Source organism: Anabas testudineus, chromosome 16 (assembly GCF_900324465.2).
Source record: "Anabas testudineus chromosome 16, fAnaTes1.2, whole genome shotgun sequence".
Taxonomy (NCBI): Eukaryota; Metazoa; Chordata; class Actinopteri; order Anabantiformes; family Anabantidae; genus Anabas; species Anabas testudineus.
This window is the reverse complement of record NC_046625.1, coordinates 12,105,030-12,125,399: the sequence shown is the minus strand read 5'-3', so window position 1 is coordinate 12,125,399 and position 20,370 is coordinate 12,105,030. Positions and strand designations below refer to the sequence as shown.

At 40.5% G+C, this 20,370-nt stretch overlaps 1 protein-coding gene across 1 annotated transcript in view; it reads right to left on the bottom strand.

The window, feature by feature from the left end:
- The window catches only part of LOC113171112 (G patch domain-containing protein 8), a 30,547-nt gene extending 10,400 nt beyond the window's left edge, over positions 1–20,147 (bottom strand). Inside the window, 1 exon segment of the mRNA XM_026373490.1 lies at positions 19,878–20,147. Within this exon segment, the coding sequence (XP_026229275.1) occupies positions 19,878–20,030 (153 nt within the window). The 5' untranslated portion in view covers positions 20,031–20,147.
- Positions 20,148–20,370: the final 223 nt, after the last annotated feature.

The window sequence follows — 20,370 nt, the reverse complement described above, 5'->3', positions numbered from 1 at the left end:
CATGCACAGTTGTGTACAATAGCGCTTGCATGTGTATATGTGTGCGCACGTGTTCAGGGGTGTGTGTGCATTCATGCCATGCTCTGCTTCAGAATGTAATTTCCCTGAGGCTAGGGGATGCCAATAAACACTATTGAATTCTGTTCTACACTGACATGATGGGAATTTAATTTGAGGTTGTCACTTCTTTCTCTCATTCTCTCCTTCTCTGCTTCCTTCCTTCCCTCTGTCCATCTCCTACTCTTTCTCCCTCTTTTTGCCAGCTCTCGTTGTGCCGGAGCCGTTTCTTCCATCCTCCAGCTCACTCTTTTTTCTACTTTTTCTTTATCCTCCCTTGTATCCCCCCTATTTACCCACTTCTTTTATCTGTCTTGCCCCTTTGGCCCCTGGGTCATGCAGAGACAGTCTATTGGCCCCAATTTGCTTCAGGAGCATATCTGCACACAGGGAAAGAGGTGAGAGGAAAAGAGAGGGATGATAGCAATGTAGGCAAGAGGAGAAATGACCCTGTCCTCACACACACACACACACTCACCTCAGCATTTTTCTAACAATCGCTGTTGTACATACGATCAGTTTTCACACACATAAAATGCTATATCCAGGTAATGTTTATGTAACTGCACACACACACACTGACACACAGATACAAGGACAAAAAACATCTTTCCTGTGGCCTGTTCCATCTGAAGGTAAATAGCTTGTAGTCAGAATGTGGGAAGAGGAGGCTGAAGAAACGACCAGGCTGACAGGGCTCTCCTAGACTTAAATCAACAGAGAAGTAACTAATATACATTGATCCTGCGTTACGCTTTCTCTCTCTCTCTCTGTATGTGTGTGTGGGTGGGTGGGCCACAGTATTGATCTACCTTGCAGAGTTAAGTCATGACCATGAAATGATCCAACCAGAGCGGCCTTCCTTTGAGTGCTGCCAGGGTGATTGAGATAATGAATGCTGATGCATGCTGTGTATTTGTCAACCTCTGGGCTTATGCAAGATTACACAGAAGCTGCGTGCTTGCATGTCTTCGTATGTGTACTCATTATGTGCGTGTACACGTCGCACCACCTTTCCCTTTCTCCTCACCTCCCTACGTTCTGTCAAGTTAATTATTCCTAACAGTGAAAACCCATATGGGAAGAACGAAGTACATGGATGGAGTTGTAAATGCGTCAGAGCTGAGATGTGTGCTAGTCTTAAGCTATTTAAGTTATCTGAACATCATTTTCTTTAAATATATGCACCATGTATCATTACTGCTCTTTCATAGATGCACTTTCATACTATTAAAGTACATCTACTGGGCACATTCAGCACATCCACTCCAACACACACACTAGTCATAATCGTACTCGCATGTACAGTCACACACATCTTGTCAACCTGATACACCAGTGTTAAATTAATGTAGACCTCAATTTACTTCACCAGCATAAATCTGTTTGCTGAAAAAAAAAATCCAAATGATATCTGCAGAGTTGAATGGAGAGTGATTGTTTGCATGATTATGTGTGTGAGTGTTTGTGCAGCTCTGTGAATGTGTTTCCATGCTTTTTTAAAAACTCTTTGTGCTCATAATTGTTTTGTGAAAGGAGCACAATATTTTTCCTCTTCATAAGTGAAATCTTGCCACACGTAGGACGAATAGTTGAGTTGAGTTTGAGACGCATACAGACAAATACACGTAATTTAAGGTCTTGCGCTAGTGTGGAAATAAATAAGTCATGCTTAAAGTGTTTTACACATGTGGTCTCTCAGCAGCTGAGAATGTGTGCACAAAATATTCATGAAAAACCCTTCACAAAGAAAAGATCCCTTTAGGAACCCTGGGAATGCTCCAGATTGAATATGTGGCAGCACCTTTCTGATGCAATCACCCTGACACTGCCTTTTTACACATTCAAAATGCAAATCGTAATAATTTTAACAATAATTTTAGCAAATAAAATAAAAAAAGTCATCTTTATTAATTAGAAGCACACTGCTGAACTCTGAATTGTTCACAGTAAATCCTAAACCCACAGTAAGAAATTATTTTGTGGTCATAAAATATATTCAATATCATTCATATGCTTGATTTTGTTGCAATTATTTAAGAAAACAACAAATGCAAATGCTTACAACATCCAATTATTAATTATAAGCATTCTGTTTATGTCATTCTAAATAAAGAGAATATTTAATTAATCTAACTTGATTTAATCAGGCAGGTTTTAGTTGGAAAAATAGCTTTTTTAAATGTAGAAGGCTGTCATCATCTGACATTTGAAGAGAGTGCAGAGGGTGAGTGCTCTTCTTCATCTACTTTGCAAATATTTCAGATATTATACTGTACGCGCTGAATAGGCAAGGAAACCTTTTTTGTTTTTAGCTAGTTGATTATTTGTTTTTCACCACATACTGTCTATGCTGCTAATCTTGATTTATCAAATGTATTTATGTCAGCAAAAAAGGAAGGCACGTCTTTGTCTTTTACTTCTCTAAAATATATCTATATATATCTATATATCTATCTATCTATATATATCTATCTATCTATCTATCTATATATATATATATATATATATATATATATATATATATATATATATATATATATATATATATATATATATATATATATATATATATCTATATCTATATCTATATATCTATATATCTATATATCTATATATCTATATATATATATATATATATATATATATATATATATGTATATATATATGTATATAAATATATATATCATATGAATCGGCGTAATGATAGAAACCTCAACAATAAGATCCAGGTTGTACAAATCAGAATATTCCTGTAAATTAGAGAATGTCCACAGTAATTTTTTAACTTATTGTTAGCTCTCCTGTGCTCTTCTGATGAGAGGACCAAATATACAGAATACCTTGAAGGACATGGCAAGTTTCCAAAGAATTTAATGTAGTTGAACTTAATTAGCTTTAACCTAATTCAAGGGCTATTATTAACTTGGCTATTATTACTTGACTGACTATTGTAGTTTATTTTTTGCAAGATCTCCCCCCACATAGATTCTACAAATCTCTGAACTCTAGAATTCTTGGATAGACGACACCACCACGAACACCATTCTTCCACAAGATATAGTACATACAGAGAGACATTATAGTAGCACAGCACAAAGCTTTATTTCAAAGACAAATAGGATAATCTATGCAAAGGAGCACTGAAGATGTTCTGGCAGCTTATGTGTGTGTTTTTCTCAAGTCAGTTCAAGTCAGGCAATGTTGTTTTGTTTTCTACTCTCTACTTTCAACTGTGGACATTTAAACGCATTTCAGTCTTATTCACTGTTGCTTATTAAATAACGGTGAATAAGACTATAGAATAACTGAACTGAAATTATGCTTTAAATTATCATCCATGTGTACTTTGACATGACCAACACAGAGGTCCTTATTATGATGGGATTTGCCTTTTGTTGACTTGTTTAAACTATGACATTGATTTTAAATCCATGTCTCAGGATCCTCAGAATTTGAACTGCTCAGAGATCCTACAAGTGACAGCCCAAAGGACAAGTCTAATTTTTGAAATTATGACTTGAATAATTGCAGCATCAACCTGAGCCAAGTTCACTGTGTTAGCTATAGGCAAATACTTTGTAGGGGCCTGGATTTTGCAGTCTATACAAAACTTGAGCTACACATGAACCATGACAGGAGTTTGTTTAATTTTTACATAGATTATACATTAAAATAAAGAATTCAAATACTAACTACCTACCAAACCTGCATGAAATAAATTGTGTTCCTCGTCTCACTGGTCACTTTCTCGCTGGTTATAATTAAATATTGAACAGCATTTTCATGGATGGCTGGACTCAATCTAGAGAGACGACTTTTAAGTCTAACAGACTGATATTACAGTAAAGTCACTTTGACACACAATTTGAGAGCATTTTGCCCTCTTCATTTGATGTATTTCCTGTTAAAAAGCGTGTTTGTATGGGCTGTAATATGAGCAGATATCATTAGAAATTCATAATCAAACAAACAGCAGGTCACTAAGAGACAGACAGAGAGAGAATGGTAGTTTTATTTTGGTAGATGTAAGTAGTCTGATGTAAAGGTGCAATAAATGCATTTAATTTTATTAGGTAGGTTTGAGTGCCGCCCTGACTGGTGGGGCCGTTTCATACAAACCATACGGTAATCTTCAATCAAAACATGAATGCAAAATGTAATCAATACCTAACAAAATCATGAGTCAATAAATAAATCATGATTGGATTAAATATACAACCCTGCTGCCACCAATTGATGATTTTAAAGTGATTTTATTGTATTATCGTAATTGTATATTATTATTATTATTATTATTATTATTATTATTAGTAGTAGTAGTAGTAGTAGTAGTAGTAGTAGTATCATTATTATTATAATTTTCTTACTGCATTGATCATTCCCTTCCTTTATGTTGTCTATTCAGTTCTGTCTGAACTGAACTGAACTGGCACATTTATTAAATATGTTGTCTTGGATACTAAGATGAATCTGATCAGATATGATCATCGTTGACAGCATTTGAACACAGGTTTTAATTATAGTCTTGTTCTGTTTGAAATTCAGAACATATCCAAACTAGTAAGAAATAGGACAGAACAACACTCAGCATACATAATAAATCCATTAAGAGGGAGAAAACGAGCCCAGTAGCAACATAACTGGTGGTAACAGATTCTCTCTGCTCAGCCATATTAACTACTACTAAAGAGAAGTTTTACTGCAGGCAAGTAATAAATAAGAAGTAAAAAACTCCATGAGTTCAGCCAACTTTTAAAAACTGTTACAGAAATCCCTGTTACAGAGCTGAAGCATGAAACCGATTCAAACACAACCCATACGAAGTCACATATCACAAGATTTGTCTGTCTCGTTAAAAAAAGCAGTAAAATAGTTTCAAGAATGGCACTTGAGAGAGAAGTTGTAGGACCAAACAATTGAGATGCTAGGGGAGGAGAGGAGAGACAAAGGGACAAACTGTGAATAGGAGACATTTATGAATTCAGAGAACTTCTAACTGCTACTGTGCCTTGTGAGAACAATTCAATAAACAATTCATAACCGTTTATCAAGCCCAATTAAGTCTTTAATTATTTTCAGCTATAATTATCACCCTAACTTGGCCGCTGTAATGAATAGAACCAATTCCATTTGTGGTTAAAAGAAAAAAAAAATAAAAAATCTGCAACTCTGTTTGTCTTCTGCTGTTTCTCTCTCTCTGTGTCTATTCAAATGTATCTGCCACTCTGATTTCTTCTCTACCCGTCTCCAAAGTGTTTCTGTGATTCTCTCCATCAGACACGCATGCATTTACACATACATAAGTGGAGGGTGTCTGGTGGTATGAGAGTCTGGCAGTGCGGTGTGATTTCTGGCCATTCTTCTGTAGCTAATGACAGCTGACTTGAGGGCTAAGTTGCTTGTTACTGTAATGACCTGAAGATCTCAGAAGCATACACACACACACATACACACACACTCTCACCCACATACAGACACAACTGCCAAACAGGATAGCAGAGTGTTAATGAGCTGATATTTGCAGCCCTAATGTATCTCCCTTGACTGCCTTTAATATGCCTCCATGGCCAGTGCCCACCCATTTATTCATTTGATGTGTGTGTGCGTGTGCGCACGCATCTGCCCGTTCGTCCCAGCCTGTGTTTTTATCTATGTTCAGCGGGTTGTGGAAAGTGGTTGTGTGTTTGTCTGTGTATCTTTGTTTGCTTGAGATTATTACAGCCAGTTAGAAGTATGGCCAAAACAAGTACTGGGAGTGACCACAGCCAAAACCACAGATGTGCTGACCATAGATACAGTCATTAGAGTTTTCGTACAGCCAAAGGGGCAGATGTGTTAGCACCGTGTAGCTACATCATCTACCAAACTGCCAGCAACCAACTCTGTGAATGAGACACTAGACAGGCTAAAATAATTCTCAATATAACATTACATCAAATATGGAAAAGTACAAAGTGTATCCTAGTGATCCTGTGTCAGGTGTAACATGACTCATCGTGTTTCTGTGAATCTTAAACACCGGCCTCCTTCTACATCATGAATCATCAGTGTTGCATGGTCTCATTTTCCTCCCCTTCTGTCTGTCAACATATAAGCAAATGTTCTGTCTCCCCCTGACCTTTTAAGTTTAGCAGCATGCAAAAAACAAACCGAATAAATAAATGATGACGAGATTATATTTGCTGATTTGCCCTGTGCCCTTTGTTGCCTCGTGGAGATGAGAAGTCTGTCTCTCAACATCCTGAGGGTCTGCATCCGTTGTAGTGGATGCTTTGTTTACATTTAATCCTAAATTTGGTTTTCTAATATTGCTGTAGGAGAGTATGCATATGTATAGATTCTTTTCATTGTGTTGACTCTGTACTGAAGCACATAGCATCTGAAATGGAACAATAACTGTGAGTTAATGTGACAACCTCCAGCTTTAAAGGGATGTTCCTTTGATTTAATATACACTTGGATACAATTAGGAGCCATGCAAGAAATAGATACAAACTAAAGAATGATCATAACTGGAAAGCAGAGGCAGAGCTGTCCTAACGTTAAGCGCCTCATCTCCTACAGACCCCATAATGCAACTTTCTGGTGTCTGCTTTCAAACCCTTTGTGCCTGATAAAAGCCAACATCCTTTAAACTCTAAACCCCAAGTTTGTAATTCAGGCTTTCTGTTGAATAAAGTAACGCGTCTAATCTGGGACAAACCTGATGGTCTCATCAGGGTTTATTTAGATTAAAGCTTTCTCCGGAGCCACATAAGGCCTCGTGCAATTGCTACAGTATTCCTCTTTGGCAAGTAAACAAATCTTCATGACTAAAATTGGTGCCCCTTCAATTTGAGGCTGTTAACATCAAAATCAGATGAAGTGCGGATGCATCCCTGCAATTTTAGGGGACAAAAGGCATCTGTGCAAATAGATGTAAATGTTATTTAGGGCATTGTATTTAATATATAGTTGCAAGTTCTTTGCTGTCAGTGACTGATTGAAGTCTACAGACATCATCATTTGCCTCATAATTCTCAGTCAAGTCTGTACTGCAGCAGTCTCTGAGGCTGTTTTCGCTCAGCCTCATCTTCAGCAATGAAACAGATGTTCAGTTGGACTGAAGCCAGGTGGCTGACTTGGCAGTCAAGACCATTATACTGTTTTGCCTTAAAACCATCTTCATGGCTTCCTCTGTATGTTTTGATTCACTGACCCTCAGCAGGTTTTAACTTTTTGGGGAATTTTTTTTACACTGCTCATGTAATAAAAATACAAACACAATTAAACACATCAAGATGAAAATAAGCACTTTAATGACATGTAGTCATTGTTTTACTTTAAAACTAATATGTCACACTATAACATGTAACTGCCTAAATACTTTAAAGGCTGCAGAGTAAAGTGCTGCTTTCAAACATTGGGTGCAGTAGGTTAACTGTGTTACATCATTAAAAATAATTCTGATAGGATGCAATAAATGCAGTGTGACATATATCCCATCAAAAATATAATCAAAGGTGAAATACAATGAAAGAAGGTTGTTGAAAAGCCTTAAAATAACTCTACTGACGTTCGACTGGGACTACAGTAGAGAGTCAGTCACTGCTCTCCTGTCATAAGTCATAAATCTATGATTAGTCACAAGGCCCAACCAAACGATCCCTCAGCAAGCGATCAAGATTTAATTCAATGTCCATCACAATGCAAGGCCAAGGAGCCCCTCACCTGATATGTCCACCTCCTCTTCCCTTCATTCTCTCTCTCTCTCTCTTGCTTTCCTATTTAATAGAACTCCCTTGTTTTCAGTGAGTTATTCATGGTCTGTATCACTGATCAATCCTATTCTGAGGCATATTTTAAATCTGTCCACCTCTCAGCAGCGTCCCCCACCCCCCTCCACCCCATCTGCTCTCAATCTCTATGTGTTCATGCCACCCTGAATATAATGCAAGCTCAGCCTCTGGCTCATGCGGGACAAGTTAAACTGATTTACCAGGGCAGAGCATAGCTTACAGACACAAAAAAAAAGCAGAGGACATCTTAAGACATTTTCTCCACTTGAACAAACATGACCCATACTTTCTTTCCAGCTGCTTTGTGGGAAAAAAAAATGTATTGGGTGGGATCAAGGCAGAAGCATGAATGCATCAAAGCGTGCATATAAATTCCTAAAACACTCCGGCATTCTACAAACCCTGGTCTAAACCATGTATTTTCATGATCATATCACTCACTCACGGTGCTTTTCAATGACCTGCATTTGTTTTTCTAAAGGGTGAAGGTTCCCTTTTCTCGTTTCTCTGTGCACATTAAGGAGAACATCACAAACCAATTACAGGAAGAAAAAGTACACGACTGTAGGTATAAAGGATAGACAGGTGAACTTTCCTCTTTCCTCTCCGTTGCTTTCTCCGCAGTTGCTCTGACGGGTGAAAATTACATAAGAAGAGCCATGAATGAATGGGTTAGGTTAGGTCTGACTCTCTCTTATCCTTTCACCCTCTCCTCTCCTATCATCCACCTCTCCTTTATTCCAAATCCTTTTTGGTAGTCTTTTAGAATATTTGTGGAGTTTCTCTCAGTTTCTCTCTCATATCTGTTTCTTTCCACCGTGTGCTAAAAGCACTTGTCAGTTTTGTGTCCTTCCATCTGTGTGCCTATCAAGCTTCTCTCCTCTCTTGCTAAATGTCATCGGCAGTATTAAATGCTTTCCTCCCCCAGCTGGCAGAAAAAATAGAATTATATGGACCATACACTCTTGACATTTAAATTACAGACACCACTCAGAGCCCTGCGTGGATAAATAATAATTGATACTTTATTAATGCCCTTGGAGAAATTCTTTGTGGACAGACTGCCACCTTGAGCCAGGAAGCAAACTGAGCCACAGTCGCCCAGTATGTAGACATGCATCGTAGTTAAATTGATAAAACACACGCACACCCGTATGAACACACAAACTGCACACTCACACGCTGTCTATCACGCTCCTGTCTGTCCAGACAAGGTGGGTGATTGACTGCGTCAAAGAGGATTGTGTCTCTGTCTGTTGAAGTGATCAAACTGGGACTGTAATCTGTCAGAGAGTGATGATGAAGATTAGTGTGAAAGACAAGTTAAGAAGATGAAGGTAATCAGTTTGGGAAGTGACAGATTTAAAGAAAGGGATTAATATGATCAAAGATTACATACTACACGCTTAACGCTTGGCTAAGTCTTGCCAACTGTGCAACTTAGAGATGAGAGGGAGCTGGGAGAGGCGAGAGAGAATGTTTGGTTGCTGGTTGTTGGTGAATTGAGGAATGATTGCTCTCTTCCAGGCATTTATGATTGCAGTTTCTTTTGAAGCTTTCCAGTGTGGGTGAGCATTTGTGTGCGTGCATGTTCTCTCTCTGTGGTTCATTTGTGCTATCAGGGGATAACACGACTGTGTCCAATAAGAGCGAGTGATCTTTTCTTTGGCACATTAGAGCACGGGCGCATGGGCGGCTAGTGGTACTACAGATGTGAACTGTTTGCCCTCAACACCACTACACTCAAACAGGACACACACAAATTCACTCAACTTGCTCGGCGGTGTACATCAATCCAACTTTGTTAAAGCCGGTTTCCCTGTGCTCAAAGATTGTGTAGCAGTTAAGACTGCATCCTGGCTAGGGATTGATATCCTGCCAGGACACTCTCTGCTTTGGACATCCTGCTCTGTCTCCTTCCATCTCTCTGCTCTCCATATCCCTTCCTTTCTCTGCGTGTCCCTCGCTATCGTTCCCAACTTTATCCATCCCCCTTGTATGGCTGCATTAGTATGTGTGGCCGTGTAACTGAGGGTTTAGAGGTTTATGTCTTCTAATAGACAGAGATTTGTCCTGTCACACCAACACCCACATGCAGCTTACAGAGAGAGAGTGACTCCCACCGTCCTGTGTGTGGAGGGGGGAGAAGGAACATTTATGTTCCTGTCTTATCTCCACAGAAAAAGGTTCCATTTCTGTACAGAGAAATCATAAAGCATTCATTTGTGGCTTTCTCTTCTTTTCTCCCACGCTTTCCATCTCCTTTCCTCCCCCCTCTCCTCCTCATTTTCTGTGTCTCTCTACCCCTTTCTCTCCCTCTTTCACTCTCCATGATTGGATTAAGACCAAAGAAACAGAGTGAGGAGATGAGGAAGGGATGAGAGCTTATTAGGCATGTGAGAGGTGAGATGACATTAAGCTGTAGGGAAAGAGATTGAGGAAGAGGTGTGTGTGACCATGAGTGAAAGTGTGTCTGGAGTGTGTGTGTGTGTGTGTGCCAGGCTGTGCGGCACGTATTTATCCTTGCAGAAGGTAGGGTGAGAAGAGGGAGGAAGTGAGGCGTTTAGCTCTGGAGCACTTTAATCAAGGGGCGAGCAATCCTGCATGACCCACTCTGTCATCCATTATTGATGCCTGCCTCAGCCAGGCTGATGAATCATTAAGCCACTCATCAGGCCTGGGAATTCTGCCTCCTCCTCGGCCGATGACACTCATTTACATAAATCACACGCTGCTATTTTTCACACGCTCGCACATAAAAACAAACACACACCCACATGCAGCCACACAAGCAAAGTTCATAGATTTTGGCTTGCCCCTCAGCTGCAAACTCGGCATATTGAGACATTAAAGAAAACATTTTCCACACCATGAGGACAATGCATTTGTTTCTGTTTACTATACAACAATACAGATGGACAGATAACGTTACATGTGGGAAAAGGAGTGAAATGGGAGGAATGACAGAGAGCAGAAGAAGCAAAGCAAAGGGGATCTTACAGAGTTTGTGTTTACTTCTTGCCTCTGGGTTTTATGGCAGAGAAAAAGTAGACAATCTTAGGGAAATTGATGAATACCCATGGCATGCAGCGACACACTCCTCTCCTCTCCTCTCCTCTCCTCTCCTCTCCTCTCCTCTCCTCTCCTCTCCTCTCCTCTCCTCTCCTCTTTCTTGTCTTCCCCATTCAGTGTTGTGACTAATCCCGTACCACAGGGTAAGAATATACCTCACAGCAAGGGTAGGGAGGCCCCATAGCAGACTCATGCAGAAACGCTTGAACACAACCACATTGCACACACCTAGACAAACAGACCGATGAAACAGGAACCCTGCCCAAATAAAGGAGGTAGCCAAGGCATGGTGGCGGGTTGCTGGAGGCTGCTCGCAGGCCACTGTGATCCTGCCATTCTGGCAGCAGGCAGTCAGGACATTTTTACACAGTGCTAAGCTGAGCGCCTGGCATCTTCAATCTGCTAAACACAGGAATGCTGCTGCTCATGATAATTGCGGTAGGTTGTTTTCTCCATCGTGGCTGATGTGAAGCCTGGCTGAAGCAAACAGCATAAATTATTAGTGTGTGCATCATGGCTCACGCTGCTGGTGGAGGTAAGACTGATATCATTTGATACATTGTTAATGATGCATGGCCGACCCTGTGCTACCCAAATGTCCTACTACTGCAGGTCCTATCTGCTGTGCTGCATAAACATGAGAGCACACACTATGTTATTTTAATACTACTGTACGTGCACTTTTACCACGCTTGTACACTACAGTGTCGTTTCTGTTTTCCTCCCTGTGTCTGTGTATGTACATGTGCATTGCATGCTACAACACACACATACACACCAGATTTAATAAGACAATATGTCAATACCACCACCTTTCATCTAACTGAATCCTTGACCTTAGCATTGACCTTGTTCAACACTTATTTTCCTCCCAGGGTTGTTTGTGGTAGGTTAGAGGTGATAGCTCCGGGGTAAGGAAGGTAGCAGAAACATGAAAGTCTTACTTTGAAATTCATAAAAGCACCACTGAAGTAATTTCCTCTCATATTTCATGTAATGTATATCTATGGAAAATGATATATGACATCATTCTGAAATATTCTACATCTACCGATGTCGAAGATTTATTATACTACTGAACGAGTGCCACCATGACATAAAAATACACCTCAGTTTTTCTAGACAGCAAACTGAACAATGAAAAAGTCAAAATACAAACTAATGTATACATATGTTAGAAAAATATGTTTTTAAATAATTATTTCAGAGTCTCAGATCTTTTACTTCAAGCTGTATCTTAAATCAGTCTGCGTGAGTGTGTCGGTGCACCCAGCTGTACAGTATGCAGCCTATTCTGTGCAAGGCACAGCCACGCAAAACATGAAAGCCTTGATCTTATGTCAACGATTTCAGGGAAGTGAAACTTGTTCATATGCATTAAAATTTCTCTGCCACTTTGATCTATAAATGCAAAGTGCTCGACTTCTTTCAGTCGCAGTTATTTTTATAAATTGGCCTTGTGCACATGAAAAGTGGAAAAAAAAATTACGATCTGAAGATCAAGCTGTGGATGAAATCCAAGTTGCTTTATTCAGAAGGAAGCCCCTTGGTCTCTGCTAGGCTCGCAGTAATTCCTGGGCTTCTGCTCAACCAGAAGGCACTGGTTCATAGCCTCTATTTCAGTGAATCAAGTCTCTCCTCTGAGAAGAGATAATTAATTTGACTGAGCTGCTCTTAACCTCGGCCTACGTGTCAGCGGCACAGACACAGAAAGGCAATCAAGCACACAGGTGCAAATATGTGTAACATGAACAACCGCACGTGCATCTGTGCATCTGTTCCCACTTGAAACCACGAATCCTGGTAAAGCAGAAGGAGAGAGAGTCGGGGAGAAAATGGAGATTTTTGAAAAAAAAAAAAAAAAAACAAACACAAAAACTGACCATCAAATAAAGCACACACTCTCCTTTCTTTCATTCCTTGAAGGATTTTTCAGCAATATTGCAACAGTAATATTGCTCCCATCGCCTACACACACAAACCCCTTTATAGGCATATTGTGCACACAAACACACACCCTCGTGCACACACACAAGATTCAAAGGCCTAAACAGTTGAACCTATGACCTGCTAAAAAATGAATGGGCTGGAGAGATGAGACGAAAAGCAATAGGAGAGGGAGATAAGAGAAGTGTCAGGGAGACAGGAATGAGAGCAAAGGTATTAGGCGGAGAAATAGATGGAGGAAGAGACAGAAGGCAGTGGCAAATGATTTAAAACCAGAAAAAAAAAAAACAGCAGCAATGTGGGATGGAGAGTTCAGACTGCAGGGGGAAATCACTCCCAGAGAATTAAAGGGGATTGTGCCAAACCTTGAATGAAACATGACATCCTAATGACTGTGAAACACAAATGCTTTCATCTCTTCATCTCTCACCTGTCGTCTTGTTACCCATGTTTTGTCAGGACGTGAGCAATTATTCTCTTTTGATAACTACGATTTGAGGTTTTTGTGTGTGTGCGATCTTGTTTTGAGTGTCTTTCAGTTTCTACCTGAGCTGGTGTTCCAGATGGTTCATCAAACATCTCGTAATTATCAAACACTGACTAATTGTATGTGAGTGTGTGTGTGTTTATGTGCTGGTGTGTCTCCAGGTAATTATCTGATGCTGCGATCGCTAATGACCACACAGGCAAACATCTGTCCCAGGGTAATATACAAAATGAGAGGTGGGCCATCTGTTGTATACACATGTATGATAGCTTGTGTGTTTCTCACAACGTGCATCTAATATGAGAATGTGCACTTAAATGATGCCCGCACATATGAGAAAAATCACTTAATCGCACTATTATTAACAAATGTGCACAACTCCAAATGTCCTCACATACCCACACAAGGTTCACACAGGTCAGTTTGACCATACAGACATTTTTTCTTTTATGCCACAGAAGCATATTTCCTCTCAGGCAACAGATTATGCACAAATAAATAAATGCATCCAATTCATAAAAAAGTTTAAATAGTCAATTCTTGCAAGTCATGGTTGCCTGCGTGTGCATTGCTATGTTTCCAGTTTGCAGCAGCAGGTCAAAGAGAGAGAGAGAAAAAAAAAAAGAATCAGCCGTCAGAAAATTGAATAAAGATCATCTCCATCTCAGAGGTGAACAAGAATCACAAAGGCACTCGAGTAGAGTGCAGAGACGCCTATACATAGGTGGAGATGAATGCGCTCACGCATTTTGCGCCTCCCTCTGTTTCTCCATCGTGATAACTGTTCCTGAGGGTGCGCTGCATTGTTGTTAAGAGACTGGCAGGTTATGTCACCTCAAACAATGGGTTCATTTACAAGTTAAACAATGCAGCACAAACAAACAGGAGAAACTTGCTGGGTAAAAGACACAAAAAAAAAAAAAAAAAAAAAAAGAATTCAAAGAAAGCCGAGAACGAGTTTGGAAAAGTCAGAAAATACTGAGGCAACAGCGTAAAGACTCTTCTCTCGGGAACCATCCTGGTTATCAAGTAGAGGTATTATGCTATGAAGCACTAATGAATTCATTAGCTAAATGCAATGTCAATAAAGGCTTGTGAGAGTGTTCAAATCAATGCCAGCCGTGTTGCTCTCCCCTCCTCCTTCCTCTTTCTCTTCATCCTATCTCACCCATCTGTCCCAATTATCCACCTTTCTCCCCAACACACACACACACACACACACTGTGTCGCTCCGTGGTGTTGAGTGTAAACTGTGATGGAGGACATTAGCAGTGATCAGTGGGAGCACTTTGCAGCGGTCAGCAGGAATGGTCCAGTCATACAGGACTTTAGTATTCAGCAGCACTCACCTGCTCACTCTCAAACTGCTCCACTAGGGCCTGATGACTGAGCTGGTGAGTGTGTGTGTATGTGTGTGTGTGTGAGTGTGTTTGTGTGCATTAACATTAGACTTTATGAATGTGAGTGACTGCAGCATTACAGCCCTTGACTCTGAAATAGCTTTTCTGACAATACAAAACACAAGACCCTTACAACTACTTTTAAGCTTGTGTTGCCAGCTCTAAAGCTCAAATTTAACTAATCTCCTTCTTTCTGACATTTGTTGAACTTCAGAAATGTCAAGATGCTATTACCAGCTCCATTGTCCCCTGAGAGTTCTTTGATACTGAGCCTGTATCACTTATTATTATGATCATCATTAAAAGTGTACAAAGATTCTTGAGGATCGTGTTTATACCCACGAGCAAACTGGCACGCCAAATGGCAAGCCAGTTGGCTCATCTCACCTCTGTCCCCTCATGATGGCTTAATATTTGCAGCTAAGTACTTGGCTCACTTTGAACATGGCCGTGTTTTTGTGCAGCTAAATAGTTGTTTCAAGATAATTGTTCGGGGCATGTGTTTAAATGCCACCTCATTTACATAAACACTGTTCAGCTCCCTGCGGAATCAATGAAAAACACGAGGGTGCAAATGCAGAGTCACATGCAAATACGCGCTCATACATGCCGCGCTCACTTTGACACTGTGCTGCACAGCCACTGATTCATCTGTTTTCTGCAACGGCAGTGAAATATACATCAAAGTAGTCTCGGAGTGGATGAGCAGTTAAGTATGCCCATACACAAGGAAACAGCATTCTACAGAGCGTGATGTGAAGATGCAGGAAATGGGATTGGCTGGTTTTCGGGCAAGTGACAGAAGAAGAAATGGAAGGTGTGTATCGCTTTGAATTGAGGGATGCGTTTGGGGCTTTATCTGTCCTCTTTGCTCGCACCTCTCTGTTGCTATGTCTCTCCTCCTGTCCTCCTTCTATGCTGACAAGAGGAACAAAAAAACATTTGAAGTGCTAATGAGAGCTTGAAGAATGACTCACTAGCGATGATTAAGCACTAATATACATATGGGAACCAAAATTTAGACACGTCCGAGAGACCTATCACAATGACTAATTAGTGGTGATAAAGCAGTAATGGGCAAAATCCTAATCTAGACATACCACAGCACTCCACAGGGAAGCTAACTAAACAACGAACCCAAGAACTCTTAACAAACATGAGAGGATTTATAAAGCAGGAAGAAGGAGGTTGTGCGTTGAGACGCCAGTTGTTTTTTTTTGTTGTTTTTTTTTACCACTCACAGATGCCTGGAGTTTTTGTAATGCTGCAATACCTTATCAAAGTGAAGACACAAGAAGTTACCCCTGACAAATCCCAGTTGTAAAAGCCTTTGTACTCCGCTGATCTAAGCTAAATCAAAGAGCGGCGAGAACTTGCGCAGGCTGGCAGGGCATCCTCTACATCCTCTACAACGGGACGGACAGGAGCTACAGATGCTGCTCAGAATGTGTAACAGTTTCGAAGAGGGGTGTTAAACTCACTTGCTTCTGGACTGTGTTTTACCTAACACGAGAGGTCACTTTTGAACGGCTTGACCACGAGTGCAGCCTGTTTATCATGCTGACAGCTCCATAAATTGGTCCATGTCTAAACTAATATTGATAAATCTTAAAGAATGTGTTTTTTTTTTGTGTTTGTTTTTGACCTTCCATACCCACTTAGCCAGCATTTTCCAACACTGATAACTTTCCACATGTACATTTATCTACATTAGTTTGGACATAGCCTTGAAAGTAAATGATGTGCTTCCTATTGTGAATATAACCTATTATTATAAGCCTGCAGCTTGGAGCGAATAATATGTATTCAACACAACATGAACTTCTATATTTACTTGCCTCTGTCCTCATGGACACTGGCATAGTTTCAAACCTCCAGCAATATGAAACTCTTACATTTAGAAATCACTAAAAGGAATCGTCTGATTTTCATGTTGTTTGCTTCATTGGTTTTCTTTGATGTCCCTACTTTTTAATTATATTTGAATGGTTGTAGATTTGTAATAGGGCTTTGCAGACTCGGTGTTATATCTGATTTTAGTTTTCATCATAACAATTAATCTTTTTATAATCAGAGGCCCCTTTCAGAGACATCATTAATAAAATTAACCACGACTGCCTTTCATTTAGCTGCTTCCGTTTTAGGGTCCTGATGCTGTGTATGCTGACTGATGGCTAGCATATGCTCATTGTCACTCTTGCATGACTTTCAGGGACATTTCAGGGGATGTAAAAAAGGAATCATTAATGATATCAACAACACCTGTGCTTTTTCTACTACTTCTTACTACAGGTCTGCTGAACTAGAGTTTAGCTCACATATAACACAGAGTCTGCAAAATCCTATTACAAATTTACAACCATTCAAATATAATTAAAAAGTAGGGACATCAAAGAAAACCAATGAAGCAAACAACATGAAAATCAGACGATTCCTTTTAGTGATAATTCTAAATTAAGAGTTTCATTCTGCTGGAGGTTTGAAACTATGCCAGTGTCCATGAGGACAGAGGCAAGTAAATATAGAAGTTCATGTTGTGTTGAATACATATTATTCGCTCCAAGCTGCAGGCTTATAGTAATAGGTTATATTCCTGATAGGTAGCATAGCATTTACTCTCAAGGCCATGTCCAAACTAATATAGATAAATGTACATGTGGAAAGTTGTCAGTGTTGCAAAATGCTGGCTAAGTGGGTATGGAAGGTAGAAAACAAACAAACAAACAAACAAAAAAACATGCTTTAAGATTTATCAATATTAGTTTAGACATGGACCAATTTATGGAGCTGTCAGCATGATAAACAGGCTGCACTCGTGGTCAAGCCGTTCAAAAGTGACCTCTCGTGTTAGGTAAAACACAGTCCAGAAGCAAGTGAGTTTAACACCCCTCTTTAAAACTGTAGCTCCGGTCCATCCCGTTGTAGAGGATGTAGAGGATGAACTGTTCTGCATATGTTGTAATACAATCTCCCACAAGCACCTGAGTGCCCCAGCAACAAAAAACAATCCCAGCTCTTGACTTGTCATTCTACATACGGTAAAAGCCCAGTATCACTGAAAATTTACATATCACTGACTTATATGATATTAAAACATACCTCAGTTTGGGAAAGATATGTATGTGTCTAATACCTCTGCCTGAAATGCGAGTAAGCATTTACTACAGCTCCACCTTACATAATATATACTATTTTGGTGATTCAGTGATTTATTATTCTTTCTATAGCAAAATCATTTAGATGATGTCTTGAAATTGCAGTCACCATCCCAAAGAAAACACTTACATTCAAGAAGCTGCTACTGACAATGTGTAGCTACGTTTGCTTAAATTATGAATGAATTTACAAAATCACTGCCAGTCAAAGAAGCACGAGCAGAAGTGTACTGCACACACCTTCCAATATCCAGTACTGCAGACTGATGTTGTTTTGCTGTTCAGAAATCCCCAACTGCAACTCTAACTGTAACGTAAGTGTGGGTGGGGGGGGGAATTAATGGACTTGGTACAGTGTAATAATTCTCCCATCTCAAACAAGTGTACAAGTCTCTTCAAATTAATTTTCATGACATGCTGAAATGAACAGATATTAGTGAATGCCTGTGAAAGAAGGCGAATGCATTCATCATTCTGAAAATGTAGATATGGCAAATAAAGTCATTTGGCTTCAAACGCTTTCCGATTAGACTCTTCATGAGCAAATTAGCTCTGTTTTCCAGACAAGACCAAACTTGTTGCAGGGGCAACAAAAACACGGAGCAGACGATGATTCAGAGTCGCTCAATTTAATCATCGTCTCTTAGCCTGCGTGGAAATAACTTGTGTGCGTGTGTGTGTGAGCAAAAGTTTGTGAAGTGTTTGTGAATATGACTCTTCTCACTATCTCTGCCAGTCTTACTGTGTCTGCTCCACACTGTTCGTTCATTCCCATCACATAGCGAGCGCAGGCCGAACATGACAGACTGGTAATGACTTGAGTATGAACACACACACACACACACACACACACACACACACACACACACACTCAAAGAGACACACTCATACACACATACCAGCTGCTCCTTTCCTCCTTTCTCATCAAACATGTCATCAGCTCCGCCACTTTGTCTCGTCTCACATTAAGAACTCATGAATAATGTGTGATTACCAGAGACCCTCCAAGCAGCTCCTGAATCTACAACACACACATACAGACGCACAACCTAATTCACACAGTGCACTTATCCTGTATATATTTACATACAGTGTACTGTACTGTAGTCTGTGCTTCTCTCTCTCTGCCTTGTTTTACTCTCTCTGTGTGTTGCTGCAAGTGCACACACACTGAGAGCCAACAAAATGCCAATTTGGTGGCTCAAAGGAACCACATGGACCAGGAAAAGGTCAGGGAGTTACCCTACCAGGTTGGGCAGGTCACACACACACACTCACAGACACAACAGCACACACCTAACAAATACTCCCCAGGTAATTAATGCTATTTCTGGCTGGGCAACTTGTCTCCTTCTAAAAGCACTAATGTAATTTGATTCGTTTAATTCCCACAGCCCCAAGAGAGAGAGAGAGAGAGAGAGAGAGAGGAGAGAGAGAGAGAGAGGAGAGAGAGAGAGAGAGAGAGAGAGAGAGGAGAGGGAGGCATGGAGGGACAGTGTCTTCATGGTTGGATGCTCTGTTTCTCCCTTGTTCCAAAATATTCACATCTACTTTCCCATAAACCTAAAAAAATATTTCAGGGCCCAAGAAAGACACACTGTGCAACACGATCCACTTTAGAGATGTGGATGACTGTGTCACTGGATCTGACATTGTTTGAGATGTTTTCTTACCAATCCTACCCACAGTCTACACACACACACACACACACACACACACACACACACACACACACACACACACACACTCTTTTATGTCTTCCTATTCTTCCTATAACAACATCCATACATAACTTTGACCTTACCATGAACAAGCCCCAAGAAAAAGTTAAGAAAACGGCTTCACTTGGGTTAAATAGGATTTTTATCAAACAGGGCCTCGAGGGCCCCAAACAAAACCACAAAGGCACAGACACACTTCCTCTCACACAGCCACTGACACGTGTATCTACACGAGAAACACCTGCATATTCTCCTACCGGTGAATCACTGTTCGCTGTTGGACACAGCGGTCCTCTGAAGACCCCCTTTACGCGGCGAAAGTGTCCATTGCTCAGGTGTGTTGAGCTGATGACCAGGTAGTAGCAAGCGCTGCAAGCCATCCCGGGGCCCTCACGAGGTTTGGGGCCCATGATAGCGGGTTTCTCTGCGTCAGACCCCGGGGGGTCGTCGATGTCCCAGAGGGCGTTAAAGTCGGGGTGCGCACGGATGCTGTGCAGGTGAGAGAGCGGCCGGGCCGGTGCGACAGGAGGACGTCCTACTCCTGTCCTCTGGTAGGAAGTCTCTGCCTGCGTGTGAAGAGAGAAGCATCATGAGAAATGTTCTGTAGGTTAAGATGAGGCAGCGGGCTGCGTGGTTTATGTGTGGGTATTTGAGTGTGTGAGAGAGAAGTACAAACTGAAAAAACACGAAAGATAGAGAGAGAGACAGAGACAGAGACAGAGACAGAGAGACAGGGATGTTACTGACCGA